This window comes from Pleurodeles waltl, chromosome 9 (assembly GCF_031143425.1).
Source record: "Pleurodeles waltl isolate 20211129_DDA chromosome 9, aPleWal1.hap1.20221129, whole genome shotgun sequence".
Classification (NCBI taxonomy): Eukaryota; Metazoa; Chordata; class Amphibia; order Caudata; family Salamandridae; genus Pleurodeles; species Pleurodeles waltl.
In genome coordinates this window covers 959,662,187-959,677,566 of record NC_090448.1, presented here as the reverse complement: position 1 = coordinate 959,677,566, position 15,380 = coordinate 959,662,187, and the positions used below count along the sequence as shown (strand labels likewise).

At 45.1% G+C, this 15,380-nt stretch overlaps 1 protein-coding gene across 1 annotated transcript in view; it reads left to right on the top strand.

Annotated features, from left to right (window-relative positions):
• The window catches only part of LOC138259764 (uncharacterized), a 607,309-nt gene extending 592,439 nt beyond the window's left edge, over nucleotides 1-14,870 (top strand). Inside the window, exon 8 of the mRNA XM_069207649.1 lies at nucleotides 14,762-14,870. Within this exon, the coding sequence (XP_069063750.1) occupies nucleotides 14,762-14,870 (109 nt within the window). The remainder of the gene's footprint in view (nucleotides 1-14,761) is intronic.
• Nucleotides 14,871-15,380: the final 510 nt, after the last annotated feature.

Genomic DNA, 15,380 nt, shown 5'->3' with positions numbered 1-15,380 from the left:
TCAAACATCGCTGTTCTCATGAGTCTTGGCCACATTCTGGGGGACATTTCCCAGCCAGTATGTAACGTAAGAAAGCACTCAGTCTGCTAGCACATCTACTTTGGAAGACCCGACCCATTCGATCTCAAATAAAAAAGATGCCCGCCCAGTTATGAATATGGGTTGCTGTATGGATAGTTAGGCTAATTTGAAAGAAATGGAACTACGCTGTTTTTTCAAAGTAGATTATATGAATAACTCCTGGTGCACTCAAGTATAGCCTGTTTTTTTTTTTACCATAGGGACAGTAAGAAACTATTCCAGCCAATCTAGAATCATTGTTAAACATAATTGGCTCTAGCTGGTCACGATTAAAAGTATTTTGTCATTTATTTTAAAGCCTTCTAGATGTGGTCAGCCATTTGTTGATGCATATTCATATTGAAAACAGACTGAATAGTTTTTTTTTTTTTCTGAGGGTAGGTATAAAAGCAGTAACACTTTCTGAATTGTTTTATTTACGCCTGCTAGTCTTGGTAAGGTTCAGTTTTCCAAACTGAAACTGCATAATGAGATTAATGATTTATGGTTGGCTGTTAAATTGGTACAGGTAAGAACTAGTCTAAAAGATCGAGCCATATGGTTTGATTTGTGGTAGTGGATTGGCAGGAGTGCAGGAAGGACCGGGACAATATGCAGGGAGCTTTCTTATTGTTCTTGTTTTATTGCCTCATTTGCTATTTGTGTAACAAAACTCAATAGAATGTGTCTATAAAAAAATAACTAGTCTAAAAGATTAAAGCTCAGATAATATTTATAAATAGTGATGTGCGATCATTTATTGTGATAGTTTTCTTAAGACACATGCATTGCAATGTTATTTATTGCTATTTTATATGGGTTTTTAAGCTGAAGATGAACTAAATATTAGTAATGACTAAGATACCCTGAAGGTATAAAAATCGTATGGACAGAGCATCTTTACAAGAATTTTTTAACATGGGAAAATTCATAACCTGTATCGAAAAAGTCACAATCAATAATGAGATGATGACACAAACGTCGGGGACCTGAATTCTTTTTGCCTGTGTTTGAAAATTGTAGAGACAGATAGGCCAAAAAGTTTGGTTAACCGATGGATGTGATTTAAAATCATTCCGTGCTTAATTATAATTTGTTGTATTAAAATATTGGTTTGGACGTATGTCAGGTGCACTAAATTGGAGACTTTTCTAAGGAAGCCGGCCCAAAAAAACCTCTGGTGGGTGGATGGTTTTTATTGGACATGGGAAAGGCAACTTACGTTGTAGATAATGGATATATATGACTTGAATTACTGAGTTACATGGTTAAATGGTAATATCCTTATGGGTAAATCATTACTAATACCTACATTTATGAGCTCGTTCTAATGAGTAGCCCCTCACCTCCCACACCCCTTGTTTACCTTATCTGTTTTCCTACCCCTTTTTCTGAACTTTCTTTCATCTTCTTTGTCATTAACGTGAGTGTTGCATACAACATCCATCCCTATTTACATCCCCCTTACCCTTAAGTGTTTTTCACACATTCTTATTCATTTTTCTTGTTATTTAACTCAGAGATGTTTTTCCTTGCATCTAAAATACGTTTGTATCAGTCTCTACTACCATAAATTGCTTCGCTGTATGTACATACAATTCTCCAATAAAAAAAAAATTTAAACATACAAAATTAAATTATATGAGTTTATTGGTTCGAGATTTTACAAAATGGCAATATGTATTTTTCTTATTATTTTCAGCAATGAAGGATACTCATTACTTGAGTGGAACCATAAGATGCTGGACTCTTCACTGACTGAATGGTGGATCATTGTAAAATGAAGTCAATAAACCTCTGCCAAACATTGAATCAATTAAAGTGCATCCTCATTTGATATACAAGAGTGGAATAGGTTTTTGCAATTAATTGGCAGCTTGTTACTCCGAGGCATGCATAACGATAACCCCTTGTGCTGTTTGAACTGACTACATACATAAAAACAACAAGCGTTGGGAAAGGCATTCGGTCTCGCCAAATAGCCATGTAATACCTTTTAGTCATGCCTCCCTGATGCTGTGTAGCAAGGCTAAATAAGAAAAAAAAAAATGCCTATTTGTTGGGGACATGCACTATGCATTTGTGTGCCTGTAAAATAAGTAAACCACCTTTTTTTTCTTTTTATGTGCCAATCCAACTGGATCAGCAAAAAAAAAGTGGGCAAAAGCAATGTATGTTTTTTTTTTTATTTTTTTTTTACATCGGTTGTGGGAATCGACCTGGGTGAAGGAGAGTGGAAGCAACACCAAGGGACCAGAAGCATCAGGGAGAGTGTGGATGGGGAAGCAACATAGAGAGGATGGGGGAAAAAACGGAGAGCAAAGTGGAGCCCAGAGAGTAGGAGATAAAAATGCAAACAGACTGGAGAGCGCAACACGGAGCTGCAGTGACAGATGGCACAGAGAAGGGAAGCGAAAAACACATGCACTCTCATTAAGGGGAAGATTTAAGGAAAGTGGCACAGCACCCACTTCGGCAACACTTTCCTTGCCCCCCCTTAAAACTCCCCCTACCTCCTCCATGTGTGTGCCATATCCATGATACGTTGCACCATGGAGCAGGGTAGGGGACAACAGCGTCAACAATTTTGACGCTATTTGCGTACTGCTCAGGGTTAGCCCAAAAATGTTCACGCTAAACCTGAACAGTACATACGCCTTCCTTGTCACCCAGGGGAGGGCCTCGAGGCACCTTTGCTGAGCCGAGGAGGTTACGCCCATAGGAGCTGTGACCTCCTCAGCCCAGCAAAGTTCAGCTCAGGCAGCCAGGAGTCTGCGCAAATCGCGCATGTCTCATGCCTGGCTGTTTGAGCTGAAAATGAAGAGTGTCTGTCAGGCTGACCTTTGTTCAGCTTGACAGACACTCTTCATGAGGGGCAAAAGGTGGGGGGGGCGTGGTCCCTCTGCCCTAAAGGACGGGCTGCGCCTGCTCGAGGCCCTCCCCTGGGTGACGAGGAAAGTGTCATCCATTGACTTCGACCTGGGCGCTCAGGTTTAAACCCTGAAGCGCCCCGGGCGAGAGTGAATCAGTGACACTTCATCACAGAGTGGGGTGGGGTCAGCAGTCTCACTGGCCCCATCCCACTCTGTGACGAGGCTGGGACTGCTGCTTTCCCTCATTGAGGGAAGGCAGCAGTCCCAACCCTCCTGGGACCTCGAGGCTGAAGGTAAGTGTGTGTGAGATGTTTTAAAATGAATGTTTGGTGCGTGCGAGCATGTTTGATTGTTATGAGTGTTGTTAATGGATGTGCGAGCGTGCGTGTTTGCAATAATGTGTGTGTGATGTTTTAAAATGAATGTTGGGTGCGTGCCTACATGTTTGAATGGTATGAGTGTTAATGGATGTGCGTGTGTGTCTGAAAGAATGAGTGTGTGTGAACTTTTAAAATGAATGTTTGGTGCATGTGTGCAAGTTTGAATGTTATGAGTGTTTTTAATGGATGTGCGTGCATGTCTGTGTGTGAAAGAATGTGTGTGTGTGTGTGCGCTTCCCGCCTGCCCCCCTCCCTCCTAAAGCTTCCGGCAGCTACTGGCATAAAGGCATGCCGTTTGTATACTTAATCACAAAATGATGAAACTGCATACAGAGTTCAGTTTACGCTCCCCATATCTAGTTTTCATGTCCGCCTCCATCCTTCCAGCCACAAGGAAAGCTCAGTGACAACATGGCACTGCCCTGGTTGTAGACTGACTGACTACAATGCATGTGGATTCCGTTAGGCATGGAGTCTTCTGCAGATGAGGTTTCTGTTTTCATCAGGACAGTCCAGACTTGAATAAAAAGAAACACACAGGAAACGAGAAAAATAAAACTGACCACTTAAAGTTTTTTTAAAAAGGAACAAAGAGCGCCGGCGGTGATCCTACTTATAAAACAAACATATTACAGAAGGACAGAAAGGCATTAATAATGTTGAAGCAAAGTGAAAACAGCGGAGGAGCGAAAGCATTACAGCAAGGCAGAAAATATGATTTTTTTGAAGCAGTGTGAAAACAAATGAAACAAAAGTGCAATAATGTTATGTATGAAAGCAGCAGCACAAGACACTGCACAAGCATGGGGCATAGAATTTGAGGGAACTGAAGACGGAGGGGAGAGATGGGGAACATACGCACTCTCAGGGAGTGCTTAAACAATAGCAAAAAAGTAGTCCCTGAAAAGTGATCTGAAGTAGCATAGAAGCCAGCCAAATCAAATAGATGGGAGAGAAGAAGTGGTCGATGGGAGGGACAAACACAAAATTGACAAACTATAGATGGGAGAGAAAAAGTGGTCGATGGGAGGGACAAACACAAAATTGACAAACTGGGACAAACACAAAATTGACAAACTGGGACACAAATAAGAAGCAGGCAAATGAGTGACACGTAAGTCAACCAATTAAAAGCAATAGGTGGGCTCCAAATACCTGTATGTTATTACAATAGGTCTTTCATATTCTGACAGGTGTGGTGTCTGGTGGGCTCAACCTAAAAAGGGCACATGGAGAATAATCACTAAATCTTTACTTTTATTCAAAATAATTTCAAATACCTTTTGTAGATTGTTATAATAATAATATGAAAAAATGAAGTACGTGATGGGTATCCTAGTTTTTTCTTCTGAACTGTTTACATTGCTCTTTTTCTGATGGATACTTCTAACCGCAGATGCTCCTTAGCCACTAGACTGGATCAGGAAACATTTTACAGTAGTGCTCCAGCATGCTGCTAGGTTATGACATGTGGTTTTTGCTAGTTCAGTACCACCCTGTAGTGACATTGGAGCTGCATATAAGGGACACCCTGGCATGCTGACCGCTAGTCCTTTCTTTTTGCACCTAGAACGACGAGGGTCTGAAGCTTCTCTCTCAACTTTGTTTTCTGATGAATTCTGAAACTATTCCAAAATCATCATAGTAGGAAACAATGTTTCCACCTAAAACAACAGGTTTGAAGCTATGTTGCAACTGCAGGATGCAGATGTTGGTCATGAACCTGCACAAGGTGTAACTTTGGTTTTGGCCATGACTCTAAGTTGTGTAATAAGTCCCCTCATGTACCCAGAGGTGATCCTGCACCGCAACATGTAGCTTGTATTGCCCCAAAAAATTGTCGCCTTCACATAAGTCCTGTTCCAAGTTGCAGACTCAATCCCAGTCTCCTGGCCAGTTCCACAGCTGCTGAACTTTACACTCAAAGGCGTTCAGTAAGTCCAAGTTCAAGTGCGAGCATAAGAAAACAAAGAGGAAATCTACCCCATCCAGCTACACAAGTATGTTATTATCTTAGGCTGCCACCCCCACCCTCCCCCCAACTTCCCTCTCCCCCATCGAGGTCTCTGGCCATGGAACCAATTTGTCAACTCGTCCCGACATGTTACAAATTTTCTGGGCCATCCTCAACCCTGCAGCAGATCAAGACCTTCAAGGAGGCTATGCTGCAACTTTTCTGCTCAGTTCTGGTCCCCTCGGACACAGTTTCTTGTGCCAAGGAACTGCAGGGGCCCCAGCTGGTTACAGCTGGCAGGTTCAGCCTCAGCACAGTCTCTCCCCTTGGGACCCATTACAGGGCCCATGCTGGCGCTAGTACAGACTTCTATTCTGGCCCAGAGATCCACCCAGTCCTTTCTGCAGTGCCTGACCTCAACCAATGTAGCTCTACAAAATCACAAAAAGTGCTATCAGGCATAGTGCAGCCTGACTCTAACCAGAGCCTCTGCCAAATTGGACATACCAGCTGATGCTAAATAATCTTTTTGGTTCTAACTCTGAACCTATGCCAGAGGAGGGTTCAACAAAGGATATTGATGATGATAATGATGATGATGGTGATAGGGATAGGGATAGCTAGCTCCCCCGCTCATGGAAGAGAGTGCCTCATTTGCAGTGGTGGTCAATCTCAGCTCTGCTACTCTCAGTTGAGACCGAAGTAAATGTTTGAGATTTTAAAGGTTGGTTCAGCTACTTCTGAGCCCTGCTACCTTTCAACAGTGCCTGTCAGAGCCCCTTGCAGAGGGCCATGGAACACATATGGGCCACTGGGCCCAACCATTGGCGCTTGAGGCCTTTTACTCCTGATGTCCCGGGCCTTGACCTACTATAGATCCTAAGCAACTGGGTCAAGTGCCCCTTCTGCACTTGACTCTTAGGAAAGTGTGGTCCGAGCAGTCGAAGGAGGCGTGGAATCAGGATAGTGAACATGGGCTGATAATTCAGCATGCGCGCAGCAGCAATAAATCATTGTCCAGCCAAATACTCACCTTTATGACCCAAGAGGTATTTTTTACCCGCCACTAACCACACAAAGGAAAAATGTCAGCCTTAAACAATTACACAGCCCTCCCAAGAGGTCGAGGCTCTAGTATTTCTCTGGTAATTTCCTGTCCCACTCACTGGTTGCACTAGCAATTCTGGTTACTACTCATTCACTATTGATAATGTCCACAGTGTGCGCTACTAGTAGTCTGAGGCTTAAGATTCCACTAAAACTTTAGCTTTAAGTCAAAGTGTTCCAGTGCTCTCGCACTAAATTAGCAGCAACTTCCCCTGGGCCGAAAGCCCTAAGCCCAGTCTTACCCGCATCGGCATGTGTGAAGCTTTTGGAGTTCCTGAGTGCGCTCTACCCACAGGGTCCTTCGCCAGGAGTTAAGCAACACGAGTGCGGTGGTGGCAGCATACTGTGTAATGATCAGTAGGCATGAACAGGTCATTTTGAACCCCACTGGGGTGAGGACTAGAAGCTCACTCTCTTTTAAAGTTCCGCTGCTGTGTGCTTATCTAAACTCTTGGCCTACATTGATTTGCTGTGAAGTGCTGCGTAGTGCCGAGATGGTGTATCTGCAGTAAAAGTATGTGTGACAGGGAAGAGTAAGAGTTCAATACAGGGATAATGTAGCTCTGAGCAGTGCATGCATAATAAATTAATGTGGTCAATGTATTTGTGCTTATGAGTGGTACAATAACTGAAGGATTTGATTCTGCACAGTGCGTGCAGATTAAATGCAAGTGCTGGGTGTATGCTTACCTGTGAGTGGTACAATACATGGAGAGTGCAGTGCTTTCATGTTAAATGCATGTGCTGGATGTATATGTGCCTACAAGTGGTACAGTACATGAAGGATACAGTACTGTGCAGTGCGTGTCTGCTGTATACATGTACTGGGTGAATATGTGTGTGTGAATGGTACAATAAATGGAGGGCCCTGGATTCCATTTTGGGAGACCCAGGCCTTTATGGTGAAACAGAGAGGAGGCAGTGAGGTCAACCAGACAGATTTGTGAATTGCTGCATTGCTGTAAACTGGGTTGAACACAAATGGGGGAGGGGAAGACCTGGCTTCCCATGTACACTTCAAAGGGTGTTCTTTGATTCAGTGAGAAGGCACAAGGAAGGAGCCTGGGCACACCTCAGGAAGGAGATAGGACTGATAAGAACATCAAAGCTTAGGGCTGGGGGCCCTGGGCTAACCTTTTGATGCAATAATCACTGTGGCTGACATCCAGGTTTTGAACTCTAGTCACTTCCATGGCCTGTGCTGTGGGACTAACTGCATTGGAGACACTTTTGCTGAGACTGACTGCTTTTCAAGAGGAAGAGGGAGCAAAGGAATGGACACTTCAAAAGAAGCAGACCCAAACATAAAACTTTAAAGATGCGGATGCTGTATCACATTTGGTGTATGGAAATGGACTATAAGAAGGGGAGTTTAAGATACCAAAAATTGTCATCTGCAAAGCAGCCAGGAGGGCTGTTTGAGGAGAGGAAGCAGGACTAGATGCCAAGGTCCGCTAGTCTCCCTGCTGGGTGAGGGGACAGCACCCAGGGAATCTAAGACCACCTGCTCCACAGGAGCACCAGGGTCTGCCTGCTTGCCAAGATCAGTGGCCCTGTGAGGAAGAAGCGAGCATTGGGACCGAGGACCAATTGAGAACCCTGTAGAGTGGACTCCCAGAGTGAGGTGTGAGGAAACAGCTACTGCACTGATCAGGTTGTTGCCCGTGTGTCAGGAGAGAGTTGGTATGAATTTAGCCGTATGTCGTGCTGTGCTAATCTACTGGAGCCCATGCATAGTAGCGAGGCCGCGACCCTGTACGTCAGAAGAGGCTATAATGGAAAAAACTGCAGTGCAGTAAGGGGTGTAGCCTTGTACAGTATATTGGCAGCAACCTCATATGCCAGTAGGGGCCGCCGTGGGACAGACTGCCGAGTGGTGGGGCCATAGGCCTGTGCTGTGGCTAGGCAGTAACCCTGTAGCCTAGGAGTGGCTGTCGTGGAGAATCTCACCATGCTGATCAGACCAAAGCATAGATGTGTTGTGGTGACCCTATATATTGTTCTACATTCCGCCAGAGAAGTGAGCATGCCATGGGAGCACCAGCATTCCAGCACCCAGGAGAGGGGCCCAAGACAGGATCGTCATAGCCACCTGACATCAGGAGCCAAACAAGCACTCCGCAGAAGGAGTTGCAGAAAACCTGCATTCATTTGAGAAGTGCAACTGAGAGACTCTGCACCCACTAAGTGCAGCTGCCTGAGCAGCATGTGACCGGCTTACCTCAACTTGGCTGCAGACGCCATGGCTATGCACTTCGGTGGGTCCCGCATTTTGGTGAGAAGACTGACTCGGCAGTAGAGCGCTTTACTGACAGTAGACCTATGGCACACTCTTTGGGACTATTGACACGTACCAAGCAGTTACCAGTAAGTTGAGAAAGTTTAGAGGTTATTCCAGGGGACTTGTTTACAGGCAGACAACCTACCGAACCTGTGCGGCCATTGTCTCTGTCCTTTTGAGGCCAGGAGTCTGGTTGGCTGTATGTGAGACAGCAGGGGCATTAATCTTCCAACTCCACGTTGCCTGCTACAAAGGCCAACAACCACTTTAGTTTGGTTTTAGTCGCACATGTCCAACTGGTAGGGGTAAGATTCGACATTGCCTTCCAGTTGTGTGATCAATCAACGCTGGGAAGTTGGTTCTTACAGATGTTTCGAAATGGCTGCACCCCACCTTTTTTTCTGCTCTGCTCACTATTCCTCCAATATCATAGTGAATCACAGAGGAGCACTTATCCACTCTGTTTGAGAATGTGTGGTTGTTTCTTTCTAAAGATGCCATTGTGAGGGTTCTGTAATCGGAAAGAAGGGGTTGCTACTTGCTAGTACCTTGTTCCAAGGAAAGACTGGGGCCTCAGGCCTCTTTTGGATCCATGACTTTTGAAAACCTTCCTGTGAAAGGATAGTTTCAAAATGCTCACATTGGCTCAGATTCTGTCTTCTGTGGTCAGGCGACTGAGTGTTGTCTTTGGGCCTTTAGGATGCATGTTTCCATACACCCACCCTGTGGTCCCACAGACATTATGTACAGTTCAAGGTAGGCCATGAGTATTTTTGGCCTCACCAGCTCTGCCCAGGTGTACACAAAATTGATGGCGGTGGTAAATATTTTCCCCTACCTCGAGGACTGTGTTGAAGGTGAGATTGCTAGAGTCAGTCATGGGGATCCTCTGGATGATGGAGAGCCTATTGACTTTGTTGGGGTCTCTGTCAATGAGCTGAAGTCCTACCTGATGTTTTCACAGAGGCTTCCATTGATTAGAGCAGTCCTGTATACAGTGGAATTTACAGATTTCCCTCTGCCACAATGGTGTAAGAGATTCAAGCTATGATCATGATGTTTCAGGGTTTGATATAGGATCACGATGAGAGCAGTTTCTTAGCCTCTTGCATTCTCCTCATCTGATGCCCGTTGGGACATGTGGGCTCTGCAGTGACATTTAAAATTAAAATGGGCCCATCACAAAGGCAGTCTGACTGATGCCATCTAATTTTCGGAGGTGGCTCATAATATGCAGTGATGCTGCTTCAACACAATTGGTCCAGCATTAAGCCCCCTTCCTTTTCTCCACTCAAGGCTGGGGATGGTAACAGACCCAACCCTTCTGGGCTGGGAAGATCAGCTGGCGGAGGTAGAGATAAGGGGACTCTGGTCTCCAGTGCAGAGCGAGCTCCATATCTGTCTACTGGAGTAGTGGGCCAGTCATCTGGCTCTGAAGGCCTTCCTGCTGAACATCAGTACTGCCATGTCGTACTATAATAAGCAGGGTAGAGTGGGGTCCAGGGTCCAATGTCCTGAGGCTCTCCACCTTTGGCGGTGGTACAAATAAAGGGAAGAACAAAGAAAAGCCTGCAAGAAATGTTAGCTAAAATTACATTTTAAGCTAGAGAGCAAATACCTATAGGTCCTCAGCAAGGAGTTCACATTGAAAACATTAAAACAAGAATGGGCAAAGCCATTAGGTGTGGCCTTTTATTATTTTACATTTCTTAATGAAAGCATATGTCACATAATAAAAAGAAAAGAGACTGCCACATAAATAAATTAAGAATGTTACATTTAAAAAACGTCACTGATTGGCTGTTTACTAGTGATTTTTTTTATTATAAATAACAAGGCCTTTAGTTGCGCCACGTACAATACCATTACTTTTTTTTAAGGTGTGTAGGAGGCTGGTCTGGCTTGTAGTGGGTACCAGAGGTACTTACACCTTGTGCCAGGTCCAGTTATCCCTTATTAGTGTAGAAGAGGTGTTTCTAGCAGCTTAGGCTGATAGAAGGTAGCTATAGCAGAGCAGCTTAGGCTGAACTAGGAGACATGCAAAGCTCCTACTATACCACTGGTGTCATATGCACAATATCATAAAAAAACACAATACACACATATACTAAAAAATAAAGGTACTTTATTTTTATGGCAATATGCCAAAAGTATCTCAGTGAGTACCCTCAGTATGAGGATGCCAAATATACACAAGATATATGTACACAATACCAAAATTATGCAGTAATAGCAAAAGGAAGTAATGCAAGCAGTGTAAAGTTACAATAGATTGCAATAGGAGCACATAGGTATAGGGGCAACACAAACCATATACTCCAAAAGTGGAATGCGAACCACGAATGGACCCCAAACCTATGTGAGCTTGTAGAGGGTCGCTGGGACTGTAAGAAAACAGTGAGGGTTAGAAAAATAGCCCACCCCAAGACCCTGTAAGGTAGGTGTAAAGTGCACCTACAACCCCCAGAGAGCACAGAAGTCGTGATAGGGGGATTCTGCAAGGAAAACCAACACCAGCAATGCAACAACAGTGGATTTCCGGACCTGAGTACCTGTAAGACAAGGGGACCAAGTCCAACAGTCGCAACAGTGTAGAGAGTGGGCAGGAGCCCAGGAAATGCCAGCGGAGGGTGCAAGGAAGCTGCCACCGGATGGAAGAAGCTTAGCGTTTTGCAAGAACGAAGAGGACTAGGAACTTCCCCTTTGGAGGATGGATGTCCCACGTTGTGAAGAAGCTTGCAGAGGTGTTCCATCACAGAAAGACCGCAAACAAGCCTTGCTAGCTGCAAGGGTCACGGTTAGGGTTTTTGGATGCTGCTGTGGCCCAGGAGGGACCAGGATGTCACCACTTGGATGAGGAGACAGAGGGGGCGCTCAGCAAGTCAGGGAGCCCTCACAGAAGCAGGCAGCACCCGCAGAAGTACCGGATCAGGCACTTGGAAGAGGATTGAACCGGAGTCCACCCGAAGTCAGAAAAGGGAGTCCCACGATGCCGGAGGGCAACTCAGAAGGTTGTGCACTGCAGGTTAGAGTGTCGGGGACCCAGGCTTGACTGTGCACAAAGGAAATCCTGGAAGAGTGCACAGGTGCCGGAGCAGCTGCAAATCACGCGGTACCCAGCAATGCAGTCTAGCGTGGGGAGGCAAGGACTTACCTCCACCAAACTTGGACTGAAGAGTCACTGGACTGTGGGAGTCACTTGGAAAGAGTTGCTGAGTTCCAGGGACCACGCTCGTCGTGCTGAGAGGGGACCCAGAGGACCGGTGATGCAGTCTTTTGTTGCCTGCGGTTGCAGGGGGAAGATTCCGTCGACCTACGGGAGATTTCTTCAGAGCTCCTGTTGCAAGAAGGAGGCAGGCTACCCCCAGAGCATGCACCACCAGGAAACAGGCGAGAAAGCCGGCAGGATGAAGCGATGCAGTAGTCGTCTTTGCTACTCTGTTGTGGTTTTACAGGCGTCCTTAGCAGTCAGCTGTCGATCCTTTGGCAGAAGGTGAAGAGGGAGATGCAGAGAAACTCTAGTGAGCTCTTGCATTCAGTATCTGAAGAATTCCCCAAAGCAGAGACCCTAAATAGCCAGAAAAGGAGGTTTGGCTACCTAGGAAGGAGGATAGGCTAGTAAGAAAGGTAAGAGCCTATCAGAAGGAGTCTCTGATGTCACCTGCTGGCACTGGCCACTCAGAGCAGTCCAGTGTGCCAGCAACACCTCTGTTTCCAAGATGGCAGAGGTCTGGGGCACACTGGAGGAGCTCTGGGCACCTCCCCTGGGAGGTGCAGGTCAGGGGAGTGGTCACTCCCTTTTTCTTTGTCCAGTTTCACGCCAGAGCAGGGCTGGGGGATCCCTAAACTGGTGTAGACGGGCTTATGCAGAGATGGGCAGCATCTGTGCCCATCAAAGCATTTCCAGAGGCTGGGGGAGGCTACTCCTCCCCAGCCTTCACACCTATTTCCAAAGGGAGAGGGTGTTACACCCTCTCTCAGAGGAAATCCTTTGTTCTGCCTTCCTGGACCAGGGCTGCCTGGACCCCAGGGGGGCAGAAACCTGTCTGAGGGGTTGGCAGCAGCAGCAGCTGCAGTGCAAACCCTGAAAGGCAGTTTGGCAGTACCCGGGTTCTGTGCTAGAGACCCGGGGTATCATGGAATTGTCTCCCCAATGCCAGAATGGCATTGGGGTGACAATTCCATGATCTTAGACATGTTACATGGCCATGTAGGGTGTTACCATTGTGACGCTATACATAGGTAGGGACCTATGTATAGTGCACGCGTGTAATGGTGTCCCCGCACTCACAAAGTCTGGGGAATTTGCCCTGAACGATGTGGGGGCACCTTGGCTAGTGCCAGGGTGCCCACACACTAAGTAACTTTGCACCCAACCTTAACCAGGTGAAGTTTAGACATATAGGTGACTTATAAGTTATTTAAGTGCAGTGGTAAATGGCTGTGAAATAACGTGGACGTTATTTCACTCAGGCTGCACTGGCAGGCCTGTTTAAGAATTGTCAGATCTCCCTATGGGTGGCAAAAGAAATGCTGCAGTCCATAGGGATCTCCTGGAACCCCAATACCCTAGGTACCTCAGTACCATATACTAGGGAATTATATGGGTGTACCAGAATGCCAATGTGAGTTGGTGAAATTGGTCATTAGCCTGTTAGTGACAATTTGGAAAGCAGAGAGAGCATAACCACTGAGGTTCTGGTTAGCAGAGCCTCAGTGAGACAGTCAACACACAGGGAACACATTCATATAGGCCACAAACTTATGAGCACTGGGGTCCTGGCTAGCAGGGTCCCCGTGACACATAACAAATATACTGACAACATAGGGTGTTCCCTATGAGTACTAGGCCCTGGCTAGCAGGATTCCAGTGAGACAGTGAAAACTCCCTGACATATTCTCACAAACAGGCCAAAAGTGGGGGTAACAAGGCTAGAAAGAGGCTACTTTCTCACAGGTGACAAGAAGAAATCATCATGCAACAAAGTATTCAAGTTCCGGGCAGCTACATTGTCCCCTAAAAGCTTTAAAGAAAGGGATCAGAAATTAAATCACCATCTAACTGGGCACTTGAAGTGCAATGATAATAAATAGCTGCTTTTAAAGAAAATAACGAAAATAAATTTTTAAAAATGTATACAGTTTTGTCACTGCATATGTGAACAATGTGCACGAGCTTGTGCAGTTATTCTAAGTAAAGGGAGCCAGTGGTACAGTGAGATAACCAATTACCCTAATCTGTATGCTGTGGTGGGTGTAAACAAAATGTGGGTAACAGTTCAACAGGCCAATGGATGATGAAGCCTTCTGGTCATCTATGTTTGTGGCTTATGTGTGATTTTCTTTTTGTAAAACAATAGTCTGACAAGACTTATAACGTTGGATGAAAGGCTAGACCTAAAAATGTGATTCACCAATAATTAATCTTGTATGTCTGGAAGCTGTGTTACAGTGATAACTAGATTAAATACAGATAGCTCTTTGCCTGCATTTAAACTTAGATTCTAACATTACTACAAGTATGCAGCTTATACAGAAAGAGAGTGGCAGGGGGTTAATTGGCTGAGCAGCATTGGGTCGTTCATTTGCTTTTGATGTTTGCCATCAGGCGAATTCCCTCACTTAGCCCAAATGTAAAGTTGTACACTTTGTTCTATTTTTCTTGGATGGACCGTTCTCCTTACCACTTCCTTAGTGCTGTTTGGGGACTGGGGAATCCAAATAGAGAATTACACGTTAAAGGATTTATTTTAAGTTTTACATTTTTGGCTTCAGATTTTGGACGAATAAGAGGCTTATATCCAAAGGTTCAACTTCTTTCTAGTCACACAGCTCGAGTAGGGTTATACACAGTGATTTAAATAGAGAATACATTATGATATATATGTGTGTATATATATATATATATATATATATATATATATATATATATATATTTTTTTTTTTTTTTTTGTGTGTTTGTGTAGATTTCTGAGCAGATTTCAAGGATTAGCACTTTTGTATATGTTGGCTGATTGGGATCATCGAACCCTCCGCAAAGCCAAGAATTCCAAGATTGCCAGAACCCATTGGACAACTGAACGTTTTCTTTTATTGTCCTCTTCAGATCTGTAGTTCCAGAGTTAAAACCACAGATCGGAGTGATCTGGATAGCTGGCCATGAGAGAAAACTTTCAGAATGCAGAGAACAGTCCCTGTTCTTTGCAGAAAAATAAAAAAGACTGTGTACCAGGACGGGGTGGGCACACCCTGACCCCCAGCCCATAGTGGAGGGGGGCACTCAAAGGCCTGCCCCTTTTTTCAACAATTCAAGCAGTTATAGCCTCCAGGGTTCCCAGAGACCTAAAATAGCCGCCCATACTAAGACGTGTGAACTCGGCCCCCCGTTTTAGGTGTCTAGGATCTATGAATCCCAAAGTATCTGTGACTCTGGGGGCAAGCTGCATGTCTGGGTACTGTAAACCTAGGCCAAGCCAAACCACGCATCACCTATCATGGTTCCATATCTATAGATACAGAACTTTGAACCCTGCATTGCTCTCAGAAATTTGTCCTGTGTTTGAGGTACCCAGGCATGAAGGTTGTCCTGGCTGTACCAAATTAAGGTCTGGGAATCACTAAACAAGAACATAAACCTCTCAGAAGAGCAATCTGTATGGTCCAAATTACTTAGGTGGAGGGGCTAGCTCTACAGCCAGACCATGCAGTCTAACTGCACTACACAT